Here is a 26,488-nt window from a genome sequence, read left to right on the forward strand (position 1 = left end):
ACAAACAGTGTGGCTTTGGATAAATTGTTTAGGTCTCTTTTTCTAAAATGGGTCTGTTATTCTAAATGGAAATCATAGTATCTATCTCAGAAGATTTTTTAAGGATTAAATGAAAATAGCATCAAAATGTACAGTGCTGATAATGCTGATTATCCTCAAAAAATGGTAACTACTCATCATAGTTTACTATATAGAATCTGTCCTAGGCCTGCCAATCTCTTTATAAGTCTTCCTAGGGTTATAACAAAGTTACTGCATTGGACATTCAGTATCCGCATGGTTTTGGATAGTCCCTGTGTGTACTGACATCCCACACCTCTGAACCCAGGTGCTACCACATCCCCAGGTGTAACCTTGCCTAAGCTCTTACCACAGCTGCTAGCTCTGAAGCCCTGAGTAAAAGACATAACCATTTGTAAAAAGCAAGACTAGCAACCCGCCTTAATTGGAAACAGAGACTAAAATGCATCACTGGGCTTTTAAGAGTTGCAAAAGCTAATAGAAGAAAGTAAAAGAGAAGCAGAGGGAGAGTTACTAACTTATTTTATACTGACTAGTATTGCTTGATTCAATAACTTGACAATAATAAATAAATGTATATAAAGACAATGAAATGTAAATAGCCTAAATAAACTAGTGGAATTCCTTCAACAGTACAATAAAGGGATAAATTGCTATAATCAAGTATATCTTAGGAATGCAAGGATGCTTAAATAAGAAATCTATAAATGTAAGGGTAAATATGTCAAAGAGTTTTTTAAGTTGATCATCTCAATAAACGCCAAATGGCACTCAAGAAAATCACACACCTATTTGTTATGCTTTAAAATATTTTTAAAATCAAAAATAAAACAATTCCTCACCAGGGAAATGAATGGTAAATAATATATGCATAGTTTAACACAAAAGGAATTTTCATCACAACTAGGAGAAAGGCATGGTTCTGGAAGTCCTAGCCAATGTAACAAAACTTTGAAGAGGAATGTGAGACAGAACTAATGGAAATGAGAAGAGCAAATGATCACTATCAGCAAATATCTTATCTTCTAGTTCCTGGAGAGAATAAACTCAGCAAATGAAGAATCCCTTAACTCTCTATCGCTAAAAGTACAGACATATCCACAGCCACCCACATTTTTCTTTTTCCATTTGGTTGCAATAGAGGAGGTGTCCTCCCATCCTCCTTGTGTATAAGGGAATTATCCTAGCCTGCTCTCCAATATCTCAATTACACTATCCTTTCTTTCACTTTAGGTCAGTGGCTCCCATTTTCAGGTTCTAATCCTCCTATCATCTTCCCTTTCATCATCCCTGGCTCACAAGACCCTCCCCAATCAGCTTTCTTACTGTTTCAGCAACAGCAGCTCTCTTTACCCCATTTTCTACCACCCCTCCTCACTCATCCACCTCCAGCTCTGCTGGCCTCCTTGCTAAACTTCAAACACACAAGCAGCTCCCATTTACAACCTTCTAACTTATCCCCACCTACATAAATATCAGCATGGCTTGAACGCTCACATTCTTTATCACCTAACATTCTGTGTATTTCTTTTGTTCATTGTTGGTTTCTCCCCACCTAGAATATAAGCCCCATGATGACAGTAATATTTGCCTGGCACTTAGTAATTATTCAATAAATATTAGTTGGAAAATGAATGAATCAAAAGGAAGTCATATTTACATTATGTCCCAATTAAGATCTGAAGGCACAAACAAACTGCATGAGCAGTGAACACACACTCCAGACTGCTTCTTTCCATTTTGTTAGCCCACCATCAACCCAAGGCTACGGTCACATGAGATTTCTCTATGAACAAGTTCACTTAGGAGGAAAATAAAGTAGCCCAGTTTTCATCTGACACCAGCCAGAATGGAGTGCTATACTGCAAAAGCTCCATCCTGAAAAACTGTAGACAGGAAGTCTTCCCTGAAGAAACAATTTCTAGTCTACTTTGCCTCAAAACAGAGGTGCTATGTATGGTATAATCCTCACTGATTAACAGGAAGAAAACAAAAAATAGTCAAGGACTTAGAAGACACAAGGCAAAAGGGTATGGGAAAGACGCATGTTAGGCCTTCTTGAAGGAGCTCAATATGTAAGAATATTTTCCCATGTCTATACTCACCAAAAGGTCCCCACTGCAAAGAAACTTATATTCTAGACAACGTCTCTTTTCTTAGCCATTCCAGTATTTGCATGATGAGTATTTACTGAATAAATTACAAAGTGCAAATGAAATGGCTGTATAACTAAAATACCCAAGAAAATAAATTTATAACACTTTAATCTATCAAATGTAGAATAAGATAGTTAATTTAAAAAGCTTTAAATGCAACGGCTTTTGCATAGATCAGCAATAAGGAGTTTAGAAATATAATTTTAAAGTAACTTATTTAAACTACAAGAACAACAAAAAATAAAGATGAATACCCTATCTAGAAAAGCATGAACACTATATAAAACCATCAAAAATATTAACAGAATGCCTGAAGTGAGGAGAGGAAAAATATTTTTTACTAAGAAATATACAGAGAAAGGTTGGTACAGGATGGCAGTGCAGTAGCTCATGCCTGTAATCCCAGTACTTTGAGGAGCCAAGGCAGGTAAATTGCTTTCAGAAGATCACTTGAGCCCAGGAGTTCAAGACCAGCCTGAGCAACATGGCAAGACCCCACCTCTACAAAAAAAAATATAAAAATTAGCCTTGCCTGGTGGTGAATGCCTGTAGTCCTAGCTGTTTGGGAGGCTGAGGCAGAAGGATTGCTTCAGCTGATGAGTTGCAGGTTACAGTAAGCAATGATCATGCCACTGCACTCCAGCCTGGGTAACAGACTGAGACTCTATCTCAAAAAAAGAGCAAGAGAAGAGAAAGGAAAGAAAGAAGAGAAAGAAGAGAAAGAAGAGAAAGAAAGAAGAGAAAGAAAGAAAGAAAGAGAGAGAGAGAGAGAGAAAGAGAGAGAGAAAGAGAGAAAGAAAAGAAAAAAGAAAAGAAAAGAAAGAAAGAGGGAAGGAAGGAAAGAAGGAAGGAAGGAAGGAAGGAAGGAAGGGAGTGAGTGAGTGAGTGGGAGGGAAGGGAAAGGATACAGTATGCTCATTGGATTGAAAACAATAATAAATATTTTTAAGGTATCAGTTATTCCCTAGTAAATCTATAGGTTTAAAATAATTCTAGTGGCATTAATTTCATCTTTACAAACTTTTTCTAGCCTTTTCCACACAAATAGAATAGAACCCTTAAATTAAAAAATAATAATAATAATAGGAGAGGACTACAGCCCTGCCAGAAGAGATATCAAAGCAAATTATAAACCCACAAAAGTAAAACACTGTGGTATTGTTACAATAAAACAGAAAGATATTCAGAAATAGATGGTAGTAGTTACCACACTGTAATATAAGATAAGGGGAAACTGAGAAAAAAAATTGTTTCAGCATACATGAAAACAAATTTCAGATAAAGAACTGTTTAAAATTTTTTAAGTATGAAAGTGAAGAGCATTGTGCTAAATATTTACTTTTAAAAAATCTAAATGTACAGATTTCACAACCATAATGAGCAAAACTTCTATATATTAGAAATAATAAATCCAGAATGTAAATAACCAGAAGTATAGAAACTTTGTTTTAATCACTTTTATGTTCTCAGGGCCACAAACAATGACTGCTGCATTGTAGATTTGCAAATGATTTACTTTTTTCAAATGGCAGGACTTGAGTCTATCCTTTGAATTAAACTTTATACAGATTTCATAACATTATAAAAACGGTTAAAAATATTATTTCTCCAGATGTCAGCTGGGATTCTGACAGGGATTGCACTGAATTTGTAGATCAGTTTTTAAGGTATTGTCATCTTAACATTGTTACATCTTCCAATCATTGAGCATGGAATGTTTTTCCAAATATTTAGATCTTGTCTAATTTCTTTCAACAATAATTTATAGTTTTCACAGTATAAGCTTTTCATTTGTTTTGTTAAAGTTATTCCTAAGTGGTCAACTCTTTTTGTAAGGGCTTCCTATGTTGTACAGGCTGGTCTCAAATGCCTGGCCTTGCCTTCTTATGTGCCAGGACAATAGGCCTGAGCCACCACACCTCCCCCTAAGTGGTATACTCCTTTTTTTTTTTTTTTGAGACAGAGTCTCACTCTGTCATGTCACCCAGGCTGGAGTACAATGGTGTGGGCTCGGGTCACTGCAACCTCCGCCTCCTGGGTTCAACCAATTCTCTCATCTCAGTCTCCCAAGTAGCTGGGACTATAGGCACATGCCACACCCAGCTAATTTTTTTATTTTTAATAGAGACAGAGTTTCACTATGTTGGACAGGCTGGTCTTGAACTCATGACGTCATGATTCACCCATCTCAGCCTCCCAAAGTGCTGGTCTTATAGGCGTGAGCCATTGTGCCCAGCCTGGTATACTCTTTATGATGCTATTATACATGCAATTATTTTCTTAACTTTGTTTTTGGACCGTTCATCACAAATGTATAGAAATACAATTGATGAGAGGTTGCCAAGATGGCTGACTAGAAGCAGCGAGTAGTGTGGTTCTCATGGGCAAGTAAATAGAGCACCTTCAACTGAAACATCCAGGTACTTGCATTAGGACTAATCAAGGGAACAAGAAGACCCATGGAGAATGGAAAAAAGCAAGACAGGAAAACAGCCCACCCAGAGAACATCACAGAGCCAGGGGAACCTCCCCCACCCAGGGAAGAGGTGAGTAAATGAGGGATCCCAGGAAGGATCCATGCTTCTCTCACAGCTCTTTACAATCCTCAGTTCGGGAGATTCCTTCATGAACCCACTCCATGATGGCATTCAGTTTGACACACGGAGCTATGTGGAGTCTCAGCAGAGCAGCCACTCAGGCATGTGCAGAGACCAGGAGCCTTAGATATTCAGGCTTTCCGGGCTTCCCAGCAAAAGCAGCTGCAACTATGGCAAAGCAGAATGTTAGACCCCCATACATATCCCTAGGAAAGAGGCTGAATCCAGGGAGCTGAGAAGTGACCATCTGCAGGCCCCACATCCATGGCACCTCACAGGATAAGTCCCACTGGCTTGGAATTCCAGCCAGCCACTGGCAACAGCATTGCACCTCCCTGGATGGAACTCCTTGGGGAGGGGCAGGTCACCATCTTTGCTGTTTGGGTGACTTAGCAATTCCAGCCTTCACACTTTGGAGAGTTCAAACTGACCAGGAGCAGAAGGGATTCCCCCAGCACAGCAAAGCTATTCTAGAAAAACACAGCCAGATTGCTTTTCTAACTGAGTGCCCGATCCTGTTCCTCCTCACCAGGTGGAACCTTCCAACTGGAGCCTGGAGTCACCACACCTGTGTTCTCCAGCCCATAAAGATTTGAAACCTCACTGGGACAGAGGGAGGGGTGGGCTGCCATGTTTGCTATTTGGGTGACTCAGCCATTCCAGACTCCAGGCTTTGGAGGGTCCATGCCAACCGAGAGCACAGCATGGCTGCTCTACAAAAATGTGGCCAGACTACTTTTTTAAGGGGATCCCCAAAGCTGTTTCACACACCCTCCACTGTTCATCACCACACAGGGAACCCCTGGCTTGGGCCCATAGCACACACCGTCTATTCGGAGCTGATTGCACTAAGTGATTGCTGATCTGCATCTCTCCGGGGTGGAGCCCCCAGGAGCCAAGCAAAAGGCCCTTGACCGCAATCACTACTAAGGTCCCTTCCTCCACTGCCCCCAAGTGGAGGAGGGAACACAAATACTGAGAACACATTAGAGTGGCAGTGGGCAGCTCAGGAGTGCCAAGCCACAATCTGTAGCTAGCAATCAAGAGGGAAAGGAACCCGCACTTTCAGAGTGTTGAGAAGAAACACAGCTACAACTGTGAGGAAATAACAGAGGAGCCACACAACTGAGTAAGAGTCTACCAAGTGATTAATAAGTGTAAGTGCCACCTACTGGATCACACCCCAAAGCTTCAACATCAAAAACACCTCACTAACATACCCTACTCTGAAACCACAGATAAGAAATCCACTTCAAATAAAGACTCTCCACAAAGCTTTGGCTTGGTGAAAACATCCAGAAAATAAGTCTATCAACTGTACTCAATCTGCACTGCAGTTAAAGGAATGCCCACATGCAGAAATGAGAAAAAACCAAAGCAAGAACTCCAGTAACTCAAATGGTCAGAGTATTATATATCCTCCAAATAATCCCACCAGTTCTCCAACAAGAGTTCTTAAGCAGGCTAAGCTGGCTGAAATGACAGAAACAGAATTCAGCATATGGACAGGAATAAAGACCATTGAGATACAGGAGGATGGCAAAACCCAATCCAAGAAAACTAAAATTACAATAAAGCAATACAGGAGCTGAAGGAGCCAGTATAAAAAAGAACCTAACAAATCTGACAGAGCTGAATAACATAATACAAGAATTTCACAATGCAATTACAAGTATTAACAGCAGAATAAGCTGAGAAAAGAATCACAAACTTGAAGGCTGGCTTTCTGAAATAAGACAGCCAGACAAAAATAAAGAAAAAAGCATAGAAAAGAATGAACAAAAGCTCTGAGAAGTATGAAATTATGTAAAAAGGTCAAATCTATGAAAGGGTCATTGGTATCCCTGAAAGGGAGGGGAGAAAGCAAACAACTTGGAAAACATATTTCAGGATATCATCCATGAAAATTTCCCCAACCATGCTAGAGAGGCCAACAGTTAAATTCAGAAAATATAGAGAACTCCTGCAAGATTCTATACAAGAATATCATCCCCAAGACACATAATCATCATATTTTCAAAAGTTGAAAGAAAGAATGTTAAAGGCAGCTAGAAAGAAAGGGCAGGTTACCTCCAAATGGAACTTCATCAGGCTAACGGCAGACCTCTCAGCTGAAACTCTTCAAGCCAGCAGAGATTAGAGGCCTATATTAAACATTCTTGAAGAAAAAGATCTTCAACCAAGAATTTCATATTTAGCCAAACTAAGCTTCCTAAGTGAACGAGAAATAAGATCCTTTTCAGATAAGGAAATGTTGAGAAAGTTCATCACCACCAGACCTGCTTTACAAGATACCTTGAAAGGAGCACTAAATGTAGAAAGGAAAGACAGCTACCAGCTAATACAAAAGCATAATTAAACACAAACTAGTGCCACTATAAAGCAACCACACAAATAAGCCAATATAATGACCAGCTAACAGCACAATGGCAGGTTCATATCATACATATCAATACTAACTTTGAATGTAGATAGTCCAAATGCTTCACTTAAAAAGCACAGAGTAAAAAGTTGGATAAAAAAGCAAGACCAATGGTATGTTGTCTTCAAGAAACCCATCTCACATGTAATGATACCCATAAACTCAAAATAAAGGGATGGAGCAAAATCTACCAAGCAAATTGAACAGATGAAAGCAGGGATTGCAATCCTAATTTCAGACAAAACAGACTTCAAACAAAAAAAGATAATAAAAAGACAAACAAGTGTGTTATATAATGGTAAAGGCTTCAATTCAACAAGAAGATTCAGCTGTCCTAAATACACATGCACCCAACATAGGAGCACCAAGATTCATAAAGGAAGTTCTTCAAGACCTATATAGAGACATAGACTCCCACACAATAACAGTGGAAGACTACAACACTCCACTGACAGTATTAGACAGATCACTGAGGCAGAAAATTAACAAAGATATTCAAGACCTGAAGTCAACACTGGACCAAATGGATCTGATAGACCTCTGTAGAACTCTCCACCCAAAAACAACAAAATATACATTCTTCTTATTGCCACATGGCACATACTCTAAAATCAACCACATATTTAGACATAAAACAATCCTCAGCAAATGCAAAAGAACCAAAATTATGCCAAACCCACTTTCAGGCCATAGGGTAATAAAAATAGAAGTCAAGACTAAGAAAATCACTCAAAACCAAGCAATTACATGGAAATTAAATAACATGCTCTTAAATTACTTTTGATTAAACAATCAAAGTAAGACAGAGATCAAGAAGTTTGTTGAAACTAATGAGAACAAAGATACAACATACCAGAATCTCTGGGACACAGCTAAGGCAGTGTTAAGAGGGAAATTCATCTCACTAAATGCTCATACCAAAAAGCTAGGAAGATCTCTAATTAACAACCTAACATCACAATCCAAAAGAATTAGAGAAGCAAGAACAAATCAACCCTGAAGCTAGCAAAAGATAAGAAATAACCAAAATCAGAGCTGAACTAAAGGAAATGAAGACATGAAAGGCCATTCAAAAGATCAACAAATCTAGGGCTGTTTTCTTCAAAACTTAATAAGATAGGCCACTAGCTAGACTAATAGAGAAGAAAAGAGATCCAAATAAACACAATTAGAAATAGTGAAGGGGATCTTATCACTGACCCCACAAAAATAAAAATAACCAGCAGAAACTACTATGAACACCTCTATGCACACAAACTAGAAAACCTAGGAAAGATGGGCAAATTCCTGGACACATACACCTTTCCAAGCCTGAACCAGGAAGAAACTGATTCCCTGAATAGACCAATAATGACTTCTAAAATCGATTCAATAATACATAGCCTACCAACCAAAAAATGTCCATCACCTGATGGATTCACAGATAAATACACCAAATGTACAAAGAAGACCTGGTACCATTTCTCCAGAAATGATTGCAAAGAATTGAGGAGGAGGGACTCCTCCCCAACTCATCCTATGAGAGCAGCATCATCCTGATACCAAAACATGGCAGAGACACAATAAAAAAAAAAAAAAAAAAAAAAAAAAAAGAAAAGAAAGAAAACTTCAGGCCAGTATCCTTGATGAACATCATTACAAAAATCCTCAATGAAATACTTGCAAACTGAATCCAGCAGCACCTTAAAAAGCTAATCCACCATGATTGAGTAGGCTTCCTTCCTGGGATGCAAGATTTGTTTAACATATACAGATCAATAAATATGATTCATCACATAAACAGAACTAAAGACAAAAAACACATGATTATCTCAATAGATGTAGAAAATAAAATTCAACACCCTTTCATGTTAAAACACTCTCAATAAACTAGGTATTGAAGGAACATAGCTCAAAACAATAAGAGCCATCTGGGACAAACATTATACTAAATGAGCAAAACCTGGAAGCAGTCCTCTTCAAAACTGCACAAGACAATGATGCTCTGTCTCACCACTCCTGTTCAATGTAGTATTGGAAGTCCTAGTGAGAGTCATCAGGAAAGAGAAAGAAAGGGCATCCAAATAGGAATAAAGGAAGTCAAACTATTCCTGTTTGCATAAATCATGTCAAACATATAGACACAATTTTATATCTAGAAAACCCCATGGTCTCAGCCTAAAAGATCCTTCAGCTGATAAACAACTTCAGCAACGTTTCAGGATACAAAATCATTGTATAAAAATCAGTAGCATTTCTATACACCTACAACACCAAGCCAAGAGCCAAATCAGGAACACAATCCCGTTCACAACTGCCACAAAAATAAAAAAAAAAATACCTAGGAATACAGCTAATCAGAGAGGCAAAAGATCTCTACAATGAGAATTATAAAACACTGCTCAAAGAAATCAGAGATGACACAAACAAATGGAAAAATATTTCATGCTCATGGATAGGAGGAATCAATATCATTAAAATGGCCATACTGCCCAAAGAAACTTACAAATTCAATGCTATTCCTATCAAGATACCAATGATATTCTTCACAGAACTAGAAAAAAAAAACATTTTAAAATTCAAATGGAACCAAAAAAGAGCCCAAACAGCCAAGGCCATCCTAAGCAAAACACAAAGCTGGAGGCATCATGTTATCCAACTTCAAGCTATGCTACAGGTCTATAGTAACCAAAACAGCATGGTACTGGTACAAAAACAGGCAGATAGACCAATGGAAAAGAATAGAGAGCCCGGAAATAAGGCCAGACATCTATGACAATCTGATCTTTGATCAAGCTGACAAAAACAAGCAATGGGGAAAAGACTACTTTTTCAATAAATGGTGCTAGGTTAATGGCTACCCATACACAGAAGATTGAAGCTGGATCCCTTCCTTACACCATATACAAAAATCAACTCATGATGGATTAAAGGCTTAAATGTAAAAACCAAAAACTATAATAACTCTGGAAGACAATCTAGGCAATACTACCCTGGACATACGAATGGGCAAAAACTTCATAACAAAGCACCAAAAGCAATCACAACAAAAGCAAAAATTGACAAATGTGATTAAAATTAAGCTCTTAATTAAACTTAAGAGCTTCTTCAAAAGAAACAATCAACAGGATAAACAGACAACCTACAGAATGGGAGAAAATATTTGCAAATTATGAATCTGAAAAAGGTCTAATATCTAGCATCTATAAGGAACTTAAGTTTACCAGAAAAAAAAAAAAAACATTAAAAAGTAGGCAAAGAACATAAACAGACACTTCTCAAAGGAAGACATACATGTGCCCAACAGGCATATGAAAGAAATCTCAACATCATCAGAAAAATGCAAATCAATGAAATACCACCTCATACCAGTCAGAATGGCTATTATTCAAAAGTAAAAAAAAATAACAGATGCTGGCAAAGATGTGAAGAAAAGGGAACACTTATACACTGTTGATAGGAGTGTAACTTAGTTCAACCATTGTGGAAAGCAATATAGTGATTCCTCAAAAAGCTAAAAGCAGAACTGCTATTCAACTCACCACTTGTGCTACTGGATATATAACCAGAGGAATATAAATCATTCTACCATAAAGATATACATTTGTGGATGCTCATTGCAGCACTATTCATAATAGCAAAGACATGAAATCTACCTAAATGCCCATCAATGACAGATTAGATAAAGAAAATGTGGTACATATACACCATGGAATATTATACAGCCTTTAAAAAGAACAAGATAATGTCTTGTGGGAAAACAGAGGGAGCTGGAGGCTATATTGTCCTTAGCAGACTAACTTAGGAACAGAAAACCAAATGCTGCATTTTCTCACTTGTAAGTGGGAGCTAAAAGATGATAACTTTTGAACACAAAGAAGGAAACAATAGACACTGCGGTCTACTTGAGGGTGGAGAGCAGGAAGAAGGAGAGGAACAGAAACGATAACCATTGAGGACTGGGCTTAAAACCTGGGTGATGAAATAATCTGTAAAACAAACACCTGTGACATAAGTTTATCCAAGCAACAAACCACATGCACCCCCAAACCTAAAACTTAAAAAAATACAACTGATTTTTGTGTCTTGATATTGTATCCTCAAATCTTGCTAACATTGTTTAATAGTTCTAACAGTTTTTAGTGGACTCTAAGTTTTTCTACACATGTGATCACATCATCTTCAAATAGAGATAATTTTACGTCTTCTTTTCCAAGGTAGATGCCTTTTATTTCTTTGCTTCTTTCTCCAGCTGTCCTGGTTAGAACCTACAGTACAATGTTGAATGGGAGTGACAAGAGCAGACATCCTTGTATCACTACTGATTTTAGACAGAGAGTATCCAGTCTTTCACCATTAAGTATGATGTTAGCTACGTGTTTTTCATATATGTCCTTTATCAAGTTGAGGAAGTTCCCCTTTATTTACTAAGAATTTTATCATGAGTGCATGTTGGATTTTGTCAAATACTTTTTCAGAATCTATTGAGGTAATCCTGTGATCTTTTTCTTTCCACTGATATGATTTTCAGATGTTAAACCAATGCTACATTCCTGGGATAAAACAAGCTGATTCTAAAATTCCTATTGAATTTCAAGGGACCCAGGATAGACAAAACAATCCTGAAAAAGAATGAAGTAGCAGGACTCAAAATTCTAATTTTGAAACTTACTACAAAGCAAGGGTAATTAAGAGAGTATGCTATTGGCACAAGGACATCAGTCGAATAGAACTGAGTTCAAAAATAAACCTATATATCTGTGGTTAACAGATTTTCAACAAAGGTGCCAAGATCCTACAGTGAAAAAAGAATAGTCTTTTCAACAAATTGTGCTGGGACTACTGGATATCCACAGGAAGAAAATGAAGTTGGACACTTACTGCATAAAATAATTAACTCAAAATGGATCAAAGCACAAACAAATGGAAAAACATTCCATGCTTATAATCGAAATAATCAATATGGTTAAAATGACTATACTTCCCAAAGGAATCTACAGATTCTATGCAATTCCTATCAAATTACCAACATCATCTTTTACAGAATTAGAAAAAAAAAAAGTGCTAAAACTCATAGGGAACCAAAAGAGAGCCCAAACAGCCAAAGCAATCCTAACCAAAAAGAACAAAACCAGAGGCATCACATTACCCAACTTCAAACTACACTATACTGAACCATACAAGTCTATAGTAACCAAAACATCATGGTACTTGTATAAAAATAGACAAATAGATTAATGTAAGAGAACAGATAACTCAAAAGTAAAGCCACATACTTTCAACCAATCATCTTCCACAAAGTCAACAAAAACAATGAGGAAATAATATCCTATTCAATAAATGGTGCTGGGGAAACTGCCTAACCATATGCAGAAGAATATAACTGGACCCTTATCTCTACCATATACAAAAATTAACTCATGATGAATTAAAGACTTAAATGTAAGACCTCAAACTATAAAAATTCTAGAAGAAAACCTAAACCTAGGAAAAGCTTCTCCAGGTATCAGCCTTCGAAAAGAATTTCTCACTAAGACCCTAAAAGCAAATGCAACAAAAACAAAAATAGACAAATGGGACTTAAATAAACTAAAGACATTATACACTGAAAAGAAATTATCAACAGAGTAAACAGACAATCTACAGGATGGGTGTAAATTTTTGCAAACTATGCATTCAATAAAGGACTAATATCCACAATCTACATGGACTTTAAATAAATCAACAAGAAAAAAACAATAATCCCATTAAAAAGTAAGCAAAGGAGAGGAACAGACACTTCTCAAAGAAGACATAAAAGCAGTCAAGAAAAAAATGCTTAACATCATTAATCATCAGAGAAATACATATTAAAACTACAATGAGATATTATCTCATACCAGTCAGAATGGCTATTGATATGGTTAGGTTTTCTGTCCCCATCCAAATCTCATCTGGATTAACTCCCCATAATCTTCACAATCCCCACGTGTCGAGGGAGAGCAGGTGGAGGTAACTGAATCATGGGGGGCAACTTCCCCCATGCTGTTCTCACGATAGTGAGTTCTCATGAGAGCTGAGAGTTTTATAAGGGGCTCCTCCCCCTTCGTTTGGCTCTTCTCCTTCCTGCCATGTTATGAAGAAGGTACATTGTTTCCCCTTTGCCTTCCACCGTGACTGTGACTTTCCTGAGGCCTTCCCAGGCATGCTGAACTGTGAGTCGATTAAACCTTTCTTTTATAAATTACCCAGTCTTGGGCAGTTCTTTAGAGCAGTATAAAAACAGACTAATAAAGCTATTATTAAAAAGTCAAAAAACAACAGATGTTGGCAGGGCTGCAAAGAAAAGGGAACACTTATAAACTATTGGTGTGAATGTAAATTAGTTCAACCCCTACCCAACGGAAAAGAAATTATTATATCAAAAATAGGCCTATACTTGTATGTTTACTGCAGCACTATTCACAATAACAAAACCCTAGAATCAATCTAAGCCCACCAACAGTTGACTGGATAAAGAAAATAGGATCTAGAATGAACTGCCATTCACGATTGCTACAAGGAGAATAAAATACCTAGGAATACAACTAATAAAGGATGTAAAGGACCTCTTCAAGGAGAACTACAAACCACTGTTCAAGGAAATAACAAAGGACACAGATGGGAAAACACTCCATGCTCATGGTTAGGAAGAACCAAATTGTGAAAATGGCCATACTGCCCAAAGCAGTTTATAGATTCAACACTATCCTCACCAAGCTACCAAAGACCCTCTTCACAGAACCGGAAAAAAACACCTTAAACTTCATATGGAACCAAACAAGAGCCTGCATAGCCAAGACAATTCTAAGCAAAAAGAACAAAGCTGGAGGTATCACACTACCTGACTTCAAACTATACAATAAGGCTAAAATAATCAAAACAGCATGGTACTGGTACCAAAACAGAGATATAGAGCAGTGGAACAGAACAGAGGCCTCAGAGGCAATGCCACACATCTACGACCAACCGATCTTTGACAAACCTGACAAAAACAAGCAATGGGGAAAGGATTCCCTGTGTAATAAATGGTGTTGGAGTAACTGGCTAGCCATGTGCAGAAAGTACAAACTGGACTCCTTTCTGACACCTTACACTAAAATTAACTCCAGATGAATTAAAGACTTAAACATAAGACCTAATACCATAAAAATCCTAGAAGAAAACCTAGGTAAAACCATTCAGGACATAGGCATAGGCAAGAACTTCATGATTAAAACACCAAAAGCATTGGCAACAAAAGCCAAAATAGACAAATGGGATCTAATTAAACTCCAGAGCTTCTGCACAGCAAAAGAAACAATCATTAGAGTGAACTGGCAACCAACATAATAGGAAAACATTTTTGCAATATACCCATCTGACAAAGGGTTAATATCCAAAATCTAAAAAAAACAGATTTACAAGAAAAAAACAAACAAACCCATTCAAAAGTGGATGAAGGACATGAACGGACACTTTTTAAAAGAAGACATATATGAGGCCAACAAACACATGAAAAAATGCTCATCATCACCGGTCATTAGAGAAATGTAAGTCAAAACCACATTGACATACCACCTCATGCCAGTTAGAATGGCGATCATTAAAAAATCAGGAGACAACAGATGCTGGAGAGGATGTGGAGAAATAGGAACACTTTTACACTGTTGGTGGGAGTGTAAATTAGTTCAATCATTGTGGAAGACAGTGTGGCAATTCCTCAAGGACCTAGAAACAGAAATTCCATTTGACCCAGCAATCCTATTACTGGGTATATATCCAAAGCATTATAAATCGTTCTATTATAAAGACATATGTACACATATGTTCATTGTAGCACTGTTTACAATAGCAAAGACCTGGAACCAACCCAAATGCCCATTGATGATAGACTGGACAAGGAAAATGTAGCACATATACACCACAGAATACTACGCAGCCATAAAAAACAATGAGTTCGTGTCCTTTGTAGGGACATGGATGAACCTGGAAACCATCATTCTCAGCAAACTGACACAAGAACAGAAAAACAAACACTGCATTTTCTGACTCATAGGTGGGTGTTGAACAATGAGAACTGATGGACACAGGGAGGGGAGCATCACACACTGGGGTCTGTTGCTGGGGAATAGGGCAGGAACAGCAGAGGGGTATAGAGATTAGGGAGGGATAACAGGGGGAGAAATGCCAGAAATAGGTGACACGGGGATGGAGGCAGCAAACCACACTGCCATGTATGTACTTATGCAACAATCCTGCATATTTTGCACATGGACCCCAGAACCTAAAGTGCAATAAAATATAAATTATATATATGAAAATATCCCCTTTAATGTAATCAAAGAATTTAAAAGAGCAATGAAGAAGGCAGCCTTCTGAAGAGAAATGTGGGCAGCTTCCCACAGTGGGGTGATCATGAAAACATTTCTATTGGTACAACCCAGCACCTATGAAGGCAACAGGTGCCACAGGATGTGCTCATCCATGTGATAAACATCTTAATTCATTACCTGCTTTAGAAGTAACAAGCTGCAGCACAAGAGGTCGTCTTGTTACAATGCCCGACCCTCGGGGGAGAAAGTCCCTAAAAAAGTAAGAAACATAGATTAAGGCATTAAGGAATTCTGATCACCTATACATTTATAAACCAATTTCCACAGTAATTTTCTTAATTCTCAACCTTTCAATGTATCCATTATCCAAAAACAGATAGGCCCATCTTAATAAAAGAAGCATTTTCAAAGTTAAAAAAAAAGAAGGGGGAGGACATTATGTTATATAGAAATCCATGTACATTGTCATAACGACCTCACTGAACTATATTATTCATTCATCAGGCTGAAATTGATAAAATTTTGCACTTACTTTCTGTGTATTATCAATTATTTTTGATTTTCAGAGAATCAGCATTAAAAAAAATTTGATACTGAAATTAATCCTTAAACTCTTTTTGATGATTAAAAAACCCAGTACTCTCTTTGGCCTCAAGATCAATATTAGCACCATCATATACTGACCATTACTAAAGGCATATTAGATTGCATATTCTAAATATACTGACTTTTTTTTTTCTCCAATAAAAGGGCACATAAGGCCAGGCATAGTGGTCCACACCTGTAATCCTAGCACTCTGGGAGGCCAAGGCTGGTGAATCACTTGAGCTCAGGAGTTCAAGACCAGACTGAGAAACATAGCAAAACCCAACTCTACAAAAAAATACAAATATTAGCCAGGTGGGTGTGGTGGTGTGGGCCTCTAGTCCCAGCTACTCAGAAGGCTGAGGTGGGAGGATCACTTGAGCCTGGGAAGTGGAGTTGCAGTGAGCCAAGATTGCACCACTGCACTCCAGCCTGTGCAACAGAGCGAGACTCTTGTCTAAAAAAAAAAGAACACATAAAATGTGGGATTAAGTAAAAATAAATATTTTGTCTGTAGAAATTAACAGTAGAAAACAAACACTGCAATTTGAGTTTTGTTTGTTCTCACCCCATTTGTTCTTTTTCCTGATAAATGGAGGTTTTGATAAAGAACATATTAAATGGCAGATTAACACACACTTAAGCCAATAAAGCTGCAGCAACGAAAGTACTATATAAACTTACATCTGCAAGGCCACATAAATTATTGCTGATTCTGCAATGTCAAACATTCATAAACATACCTATGTCACAGTTTTTAAACACATTTAGAATGTCTTGCAACTTTTAAGGAATCATCACAGAATTCCATTCAAAATAAACTTTTTACTTAATGGTAGTGTTTCTCAAAATGTGGTTCCAGGCCCACCAGAAAGTGTTATAACCACAGATACACAGGACCCCTCCTGAAGCTACAGATTCATCATATTCAGGGGAAGGCATGCAGCATTTGTACTCTTAATAAGCTCCCAGAAGTGTCTGATGCTCACCAAGGTTTGAAAACCACTGGCCTCAAGTCAGAATATGTTACTCAACAATTCAGTGGGCAATAATGGCATGTGGCATACTCTGAGTATGCTAGAAAATTTGGCAGAACAGGGCTTCAACACAGATGGGATTTCAATAAACAGCAGCTTATAAAATAGGCAAAGGACAGTGAGAATATGCTCCAAAACCCAAGCGTTTAGCTGCACTGATAATTTGGAATGGAAAGCCAAAAAGATAGAATCAGGCAAAATTTCTCCTACCACAACTAATTTATTTGGCGAGTGCTAGTATATGTTCTGACAGAGGAAATAATAATGAACAACCTTAAGTTAATGAATTTTCTCACTGATTCCAAGGGCCAAAGTTCATTTAGAATGTCTGTGTATATGACTACAACAGAAAATAGCGCAATTACAGATTTGTATGTGCTTTGGAAAATGCCATCTGAAGTAAATAGCATCATTCATTCATCAAAAACATTCATCGAGAAATTAATAGTACTAGGGAGATGCTGTGGGGATGGACTCATGCTGGATAGATGCCAGGAATTTGGACTCTAACAGGAACAAAACATACTCATAAAAACCATTAAAAAACGGAAGATAAACTACACTGGAGTTCAGAAAACAGAAAGACCAATACTGTCCTTATAATGATGTTTCATATACTTTTAATATTCTTCATGTGCTATATTAGAATAACTGCAGTTTAGATGACTTTGACAATCATTTTAAATGTAATCAAAATAAACAAAGCATCTACTTTGTTTGTTTTATTTTTAACCAAAAAAGAAAGAGGTTAATTTGAGAATTAAATTGAATTGAGGGAGGGGAAAAAAGCAAAACTCCAGAGTAAAGGCTGGAGGGCATCTGTTTGAGCCATGAGAACCATGAGTGAAATTTTAGGATGTATAAAATGCCAAGGAAAAATGATGAATTGCCTGGATAATACCATTTAACAAGTCCATAAAATATTTTCTTCAAGAAAAAAAGGCAAAGAAGAAAGGACAGAGAGAAGAAAAAAGAAAGGTTTAGTCACTTTATATCTTCAGGCTGAGACCTGTTTCAATTCATGCTTGTGACCATATATTTAAATATGTAGATTTGGTAATAATCCCTGTGAACATTGTCAAAGCAAAATAGAAGATATGCAACATTATAAATAGCAAATAATTATACATTGACTAAAAATCCACAGATACATCTAACGTTTTTCTCTAAATTTTTTTATTAAGCAAACAGAACTTTGCATTAAGAGTAATAACTAGATTCCGGTATCCACCCCCCTTCTTATTAACTCACGGTTACTAGTTTCCTTCATAGCTCTCACCAGCCCTACTTCTGACAGATATATTCTCACCAAAAGCCAAAACTTTTGATAACCAAATTTTCCTACTTTGAAGTCTCTCCTGCTTCACCAACATCTCTGAAATATAACAAAGTGCTAAAGAAAAGTTTTCCTCTTCTGAAAAGTGAGCACCTAATCTAGCCTTCCTAAAGATACGTCTCCTTCTGATGGCCTAACAAAATGAAAACCATATGCCCAACACACTCTTGCTGTGTGAGCCAACGAGATGGGTCCTCGAATGAGAAACAAAGAACCTTGCTTTGAATATCAGCTCTGCCAATGAATGGGCAAAATTCTCTCCAGACCCTCGTCTTTTACTACTAAACTGAGATAATCCTAACTATGGCCCAAGTTGTATGGATCAAATGAAATGCAACATATGGTAACAATTTTAAAAGCCTGTGGAAAAATATTACTATTTTTTTTGCTATTAAACAGCCACAGTATGTTTTCACAGATAATGTTGTATTCCCTTACCTTCAAAAACTAAGTCCCTACATATAATATTTTAACATTTTGCTAATGGAATTTGGAAATAGGAGCCACAGACCGTACTTGAACTATCTATCCTCTTGGAGTTGGCTGCCTGCAAGGGTTTGGAAAGACCTTATGCCTGCCTTCAGCAACAGGAAACCAAGGCACTGACACAAACACTATTGCGTAATTCATTAGCCACTGAGCACGATCATCCACTTGAATTGTATCATTTTCTGTGCAATAGGTTTTCTCCTGTAAACATGTTTTACGGGAAAACTGTAAGCATGTTTTATGGGAAAACATTTTTTAAATTAATGCTGGAAAAATAATGACTATCCCTTTAGTATTGCTTTGGATTTAAGACTACATATTTTTTAATTTATTTTCTAATAAATCTATATAAAAATAAAATATGTATGTGCCATTTTTCCTGCAAAATGTACCTTCAAAGAGTAACCTGAAGATTCAGTGTTATTAAATTTATTCTGTTATATTGCCCAAATGCCTTATTTGTGGTTGAACTGTATAGGTTTTTAGTCGGGGAGAGTGCTTTCCTCTGGATGCCACATGACAGCTACAAATCAAATGCCTTTCTTCTCTCTCAACCCACCTCAATAAAGCGTTAATCTGCAGTGTTAACAGCTGGTCTTCAGGCATTAAGTCAACGCTCTTTCATGGCTTCCTGACTCCTAGACAAGAAATAGAATACAATTCCCACACTATGGTCTAAGAACCACCTTGATTACATTTCTTATTGGCTCTTCTAGTAACTTAGTTACCAGGAAAAATAGTTATTGTTCCACTAGGAAAAGAATGACCTTTGGAAGCCTGAAATAGGAGAGCATACTAGCTGTAGCAACAAAACTTAAAAAAAAAAAAAAAATTCCCCCCTGGCAGCAAATAAAGTAACTACAGAGGTGGTTTCTTCAATACAGATGTAAATGATTGTTAACCAGATAATCTACACAGTAAACAAATGTTTAACATCTACCCTTGACCGAAGATGGGAGGCATAACTCATAGTTTCCTGAAGTTGATTCATGGGGCCGATTTATTAAAAAATAAACAAGCTTAGCGTTGGAGGAGGACAACATGCAAATAACCCTAATAAGCATAACAGGTACTATGCTTAAGATCCACACAAGGTACAGTGTCAACACACAGCAAAGAATATCTGTCCTATTTGGAGGAGCTGCCAGAAACAATATCTAAGAAGAAATGTTATATTGGGGTTCAGGGGTGCCCTCAGTTCTCCTGAGAGGACGTTTCTCCAGGTTCTTGGTCTATTGCCCTCTCAAGAATGAGAGAGGAGACCACAGTGCAGTGTGCTTATAAAAGTAAATGCCAGACTCAAAAGTGTTTGTAGAAAGTGATTTATTTAAAGCAGACAGAGAAAAAGGAGGAGAGAGAAGCAGCTAACTCTCATGCTGAGTGAGAGAAAGAAAAGCCACTCTCACACTGAGTGAGAAGGGTTCCCAGAGGGGGAAAACTAGAGAAGGAAAGCTCCTCACACACTGAGTGAGAGAATCCAGAAAGATGGAATCCAGGAGAGGAGAGCAGCTTCCACACTGAGTGGAAGGGAATAGAGAGAAAAACAGGAGAAGAAGAGAGACAGCTTTCACGAGAGAGAGTGTGTGTGTGGAAGCGGGACCCCAGAGGGTAAATCCAGGAGGGGAAAGAGAGCTCCCACTATGTGGGAATGGATCCAAACATGGAATCCAAAGGAGTGTGGAAGAAAGGGACTTTTAACCTGGGAAGAACCCCCACCTTCTCTAAGACCCTGGACCTATGAAAGGAGTTCCTTTAAACTTCCACTGGGGTGACTGACTCTTAGTTTCTTCCTGTGCCCTTGAAATTTAAACATAAACTGTTAAATTTACCTGAATGGGAGAAGGAGAAAATATGGCACTGGGAAGTTCTTGCCCAAGAAACTACACCCCCTCGTGGACCTGGAAAGAGAACACATTCCCTCAGAAACATGAGGTAGGAGGCAGTACACAGAGAATCAGAATGTTCAAAGACATGAAAGACCAGAGTAGCACAAAACGTTATAGAACTGTAAACATTAAAGAGAGATCAGAATGAGATAGAAGAGTCTAGAGAAGAGAGAAGATTCTAGAGAGGGAAGCCAGAACAGACCTCGGAGGTCTTCACTGATAGTTTGTGTTTGTCTATTTTCTGTGAGAACAGGAAGGCACTATAGAGTTTTAAGTGGTCAGGTTTACATTTCAGAATAATCACTGGGGATTATATGGAAAATGTTGAAAAAGAGAAAGATCAAAGACAGGATGATGAGTCACTAATCACTAGCCAGTCTAGGTCAATCAGAAAGAAGATAATAAAGGTCAAGTCCAAGGCAGTAATGGTAGAGATGGACAGATGACAAATGACAGGATTTAATGATGGTTTTGATGTGGAATCTCCTTCTCATGGCCTTCCTTCTGATGAATCTCCTTCTGAGGTAGTGATATGGAAGAGTTAGGACAAATGTCACATTTCTGGTTTTGGTACCTGGTCGAACAATGGTATCATTAACAAGGAAAGGAAATAAAGGAAGATCTGATTATAAGTGATATTTACATAGTGCTTACCATGTGCCAGCACCAATCTGATTGTTTTATATACATTAACTTGTTTGATCTCATAACACCCTTTGAGGTAGGTACTATCGTTATTCTTACTTCACAGATGAGAAGACTGAGGCACAAAAAAGTCAGATAATTTGCACAAGGTCACAAAGCTAGTAAGTGACATATGGGACTCAAATCTAGGGAGTCTAACTCTAGCATTTGTGCTCTTGATACTTTTCTCTATGTTGTAAAAGAAATGGGGGAAGAAGATGAGCAGTCCATATTTGTACACATTGGTCTTTACATGCCTGGGGAATATCCAGATTGAAACAACAAGTAGACACTTAGACTGGACAGTTGGCACTCAGAATAAAAGTCTTGTCTGGAGACAATAATTTGACAGTAAGCAATGGAGGAGGAAGTTGAAGCCAAAGAATAGATGAGTAGGAACAGAGTGGAAACAAGTAATTAATTCGGACTCTCAGAAGTACCAACATTTAATGGGTACCTGAAAGAAGCGGAACTGAGAGAATAGAAAGGGGCCACCAGAGAGGTAAGACAAACACTAGAACTCAAAAGTCACACTAACCTCTTAAACATCTCCACAACTCAATTCATTACAATCTATCCAAATATTTCTCCTCCTTCATTCCCAATCATAGTCTACATCATCAGCATCCATATACATCACACCAAGCACCTGGGAATCATCCATCCTCCATCTACCGCTATCCTCATGCTCCAAGTTGGTCACCATGTCCTGCTGATTCTACTTTAACATCTCTTAAATTCACTTTCTCTTGTCTATTTTGATTACCACTCCAACTGCCACCAACTCTCATATAAACTGGTACCCTAACCTCACAACTAATTTCCCTGCATCTAATTTGAGCACCCTCCAATCCAACTTTAACAGTGACATAAGTTCCATGACATAATTTCCAGACTTTAGCTCACTGAATGACTCCCCATTATCTTTGGCATGAAATGCAAACCTTAGTATCACTCACAAAATATTTCATTTCTGAAAACTTCCCCAGTGAAATCCTACATCAGAGGCATAGAACTCCTTACAATCAATTTAACCTATTATTTCAACAAATGTGCATTACGTGTCTACTACAAGCTAAAAGAAGCCTTAGACACTGGAGATAGAAGAGTAAACAAAGCAGAAATAAAGCCTTGTCCTCTAGTGGAAGTCTCAAGAAGACATCTGTGTGCATCTGTGCTCTCAGACTTGATGTCCAGGCACATCCCGGTCCCCCTAGCCAATTTCCCCTTAATCTTCAACACTCAGCTCCATGTCATCTTCTCTGGGAGTCTTCTTGAGATACCCTCCACTCCCACATGACTCTACTTAAGCTCTCAACACGTTTGTCTGCTCCCTCACCCCTGTGTGCTCCCTTGAGCCTCCTTCAGTGCCTAGGCTCTAAATCTTTTACAGTTCCTACATACCCTTTCAAGAAGATTCAGCATTGCTCCTTAACATGGAAGGAAAACAATCCTATATCTAATTCGAAACTGGCAGACAGCTACAAGGCATTATATGAACAAAAAGAATAGGCAAGATGACTCTCAATTGACCAATAATTTGCTGGGGTCATTTAAATTAATATTTTTATTATGAAGATTTAAGATCCAAATGTATCCACCAAATTACAAAATACAGAATATTAGGTGGGCAAATATTATTGACTCTGTCTAAAGACATGGAATGGAATTTGAAGAAAATAAAATTTTTAAAGATCCAAAAACCAATATATTTAAAAAAATTTTTCCTTCAAAACAGAGAAATCTCTTTTAAAACTTAATTTTCAAAGTATTTATTATCATTTTTCAGACAGGTACAGTGGCTCACATCTGTAATCCCAACACTTTGGGAGGCCAGGGAAGGAGGATCACTTGAGCACAGGAGTTCCAGACCAGCCTGAGCAACATAGCGAAACTCCTCTCTCTACAAAAAAAACTTTAAAAATTAGCTGGGCGTGGTCTCAGCTACTCAGGAGCCTGAGGCAGGAGGATTGTTCAAGCACAGGAGGTCGAGGCTGCAGTGAGCCATATTCATGCCACTGCACTTTAGCCTGGATGAGAGAGTGAGATCCTGTCTTAAAAAAAAAAAAAATTATGTGCACCAAAATAATCCCTATAGGACTACTATCTCACAATATTTCAATGTGCTAATCCAACAAAAAAAGAAACAAAAGAAAAGGGAAACAGAGAAAAGAAAGGAGATAGAGAGACAGACAAATCACACAAATACTGCCCACCCCCTGCTCCAAGAAGCACTGAGGTCAAGAATCCAATTCCACACCCTGAACACACTGGTGCTATTAAAATAGCTCTGTACTTTAATGTCCAAATCCGGAAGCTTTGCCAACCATTACAATGCCATTTTAATCGCTAAAGGAAGTGATTTTACCAAATCTACAGATTTAATTGAAAAATTTCTACTGCAGCTTACTTTTTCCTCTAAAGTATTGGCATATATTAAAAATATTAGTACTTATAGATTTGCAAAGAATCACATTTTGATGCTGTCAGCTACTCTATAATATGAAGTAAATACCATCATAATTTTATTTGAAAAACATATTCACAAATTCAATTGGAGGAAACACAATGCTTTTACTTATTTTTTATTGACATCTTCAAGAATCCCAATATTTTCCTTTTATTCACAAAATTCAAAATTTCTAAACAATATATTTTCATTCAATCTAAATAATCAATAATTAATGGTTCCCACTAAAACATTTAGAATGCAAAAGTTTCTGAGTCAGAGATCTATAAATTGTGCAAAGAATGCAATTCTCAGTTTAAAATACTAAGTGTTGTCCCCACCAGGAAACATGCTCAAGAACTTAATGCCTTAGTATTTAATCCATTTTTTTTGCTTATTCACTAAGTCAGTTTGTTCAAGAATTTAAAGCACCAGATGAAAAAGTCCTGGTATAAAATAAAGGCACTTAGCTTTCACTTTTTCCAAATCACAGATTATATCTTACCCTGGTTGGCTGCCAGAAAAACGAATGGCAAAAAGCACTAGTAAAAAGATCGTTGGTTGCCTACCTAATACCTATTTTCCCTTTCTTTAGCAGAATCCTATTTGCTGGGAATGACAATGTGCCCAACTTTAATAGACAAATCAATCTGCATTTCCCAGCCTCCTTTGCAAATGGGGCGTCCACATGGCTAACTTCTAGCCAGTAAGATGTAATTAGAGGTTTTGAGTGACATCAGCATAGTTCCTATCAAAGGATCTGATTTAGTTAATATGTACCTTTTACCCTTCCTCTTCTTTTGTCTCCCTGCAACAACCATCTTAATAACACAAGGCAATCTTGCAGATGGAAGCTATGTGCTAAGAATGGCAGATCAGAAAAGGACAAAGAGCCTAGGATAGTGATGACATTATAGGTCACTGGAACCAGCCTTGTACTACCTAGGAAGGAGACAAAGAAAAAGAGAGAAAGACAGACAGACAATGCTTTAAGCCAGTGTTTTCCAACCTTCTTTTCTTTATGGTTCCCCTAATAAAACTTATTTGCTTTTTCCCCCCATAAAATTTTCCCCTATTAAGTTTAATATCATCTATATTAAACTATATTATATATATCTATCAATATATAGATATACTATATATTGGCATATGTGCTCTACGTACATCTGTGCTTTAAACATAAAAAGAGTAAGATTCTTTTTGTCCCCCAAGAACCAATTTTGCCCCCTTAGGGAAAATATCACCCAAATTGAGAATATGTGTTATAGATCAACAAAAAATAAAACTCAGAATGCTAAACATTCAGTCCTGTTAGCCACCTCTTCCTGCAGAGTTTCTAAAATAAATGTATGTGGAAAAGACAAACTGAGCTGGTTTAGCTTCAAACTTCAATGCATTCCTTTTCCAACCCTGGAAACATAGGCTGGACCACATGGAATCTTTATGTGGCCGAGGTAAGAGGTAGCCCTAAAGCCTGGTACCAAAGAGGCTGAAAGGCCTCCCTTGCCCCTCTCCATGAAGCTCATACATGAATCTCAGACTTAACTTTGACACTGCAGTGACTGAGAAAGGTCCACCTGTAGAAGACAAACCAGCCAGTGAGAAGAAGCAACAGCAAGAGAACACTTACGTGATGACAAGGGCAGTTCTTGTCTGGGCAGCCCACTTCAACCCCTCCCCTACTAAGGTTTCAGATAAAGCAATGGGACCCAATTACTGTCCTTGGTCCTGAATATACATTACCAGCTCCTTGGCAGGAGGCTGGAAAAGAAGAGCATGGATAGGGTAGAAGTGAGCTTCCCCAGCCAATAGTGTACCCTTTAGTTTTCATTATTTTAAGATGTTAGAGGTCAGGCATGAGCCTAGCACTTTGGGAGGCCAAGGCAGGTGGGTCACATGAGGTCAGGAGTTCGAGACCAGCTTGGCCAACATGGCAAAACCCCGTCTCTATTAAAAACACAAAAATTAGCCAGGCATAGTGGCACACACCTGTAATCCCAGCTACTCAGGAGGCTGAGGCAGGAGAATCACTTGAACCCAGGAGGCAGAGGTTGCAGTGAGCCGAGTTTGCGCCACTGCAATCCAGTTTGGGTGACAGAGTGAGACTTCATCGCAAAACACACACACACACACGTGCATACACACACACACACACACACACACACACACATACACGCGCGCGCAAAGATGCTGGGGGGAGAAATGAGGTATTTAATTGGAAGCCAAAAAAAGTGTAGGTTGGTTTCTCCACTAAAACAGAACAGAGCACCATGGTCACATCTTGTTTATTTAAAACGAATGGAATCAGATTTTCCAATTAACCAGGAAAGATTCAAGTGGCTTCTTGGATCCAGCTTCTCTCTAACTCTCTAGAAGCTGCATCCATGTTTCCCCCATACAAATTTTTTATTCCCCGAACAGCTGGCTCCCAAGTGATTTCACACTAATTTCACACTTCTATGTTGACTCTGAAACACAGAAGCTTTTGTGTAATGCCTCTTTCTTTACCCAACT

General features: G+C 37.9%; 1 protein-coding gene across 8 annotated transcripts in view; it reads right to left on the reverse strand.

Annotated features, from left to right (window-relative positions):
• Window positions 1–26,488, reverse strand: part of DNM3 (dynamin 3) — a 552,761-nt gene that overhangs the window by 452,464 nt on the left and 73,809 nt on the right. For all 8 annotated transcript variants that reach the window (XM_017529997.2, XM_037739080.1, XM_017529999.1 and 5 more), the window contains exon 2: window positions 15,686–15,759. In XM_017529997.2, coding sequence (XP_017385486.1) covers window positions 15,686–15,759 — 74 coding nt within the window. The remainder of the gene's footprint in view (window positions 1–15,685; window positions 15,760–26,488) is intronic.

This window comes from Cebus imitator, unplaced genomic scaffold, assembly GCF_001604975.1.
Source record: "Cebus imitator isolate Cc_AM_T3 unplaced genomic scaffold, Cebus_imitator-1.0 Scaffold62, whole genome shotgun sequence".
Classification (NCBI taxonomy): domain Eukaryota; kingdom Metazoa; phylum Chordata; class Mammalia; order Primates; family Cebidae; genus Cebus; species Cebus imitator.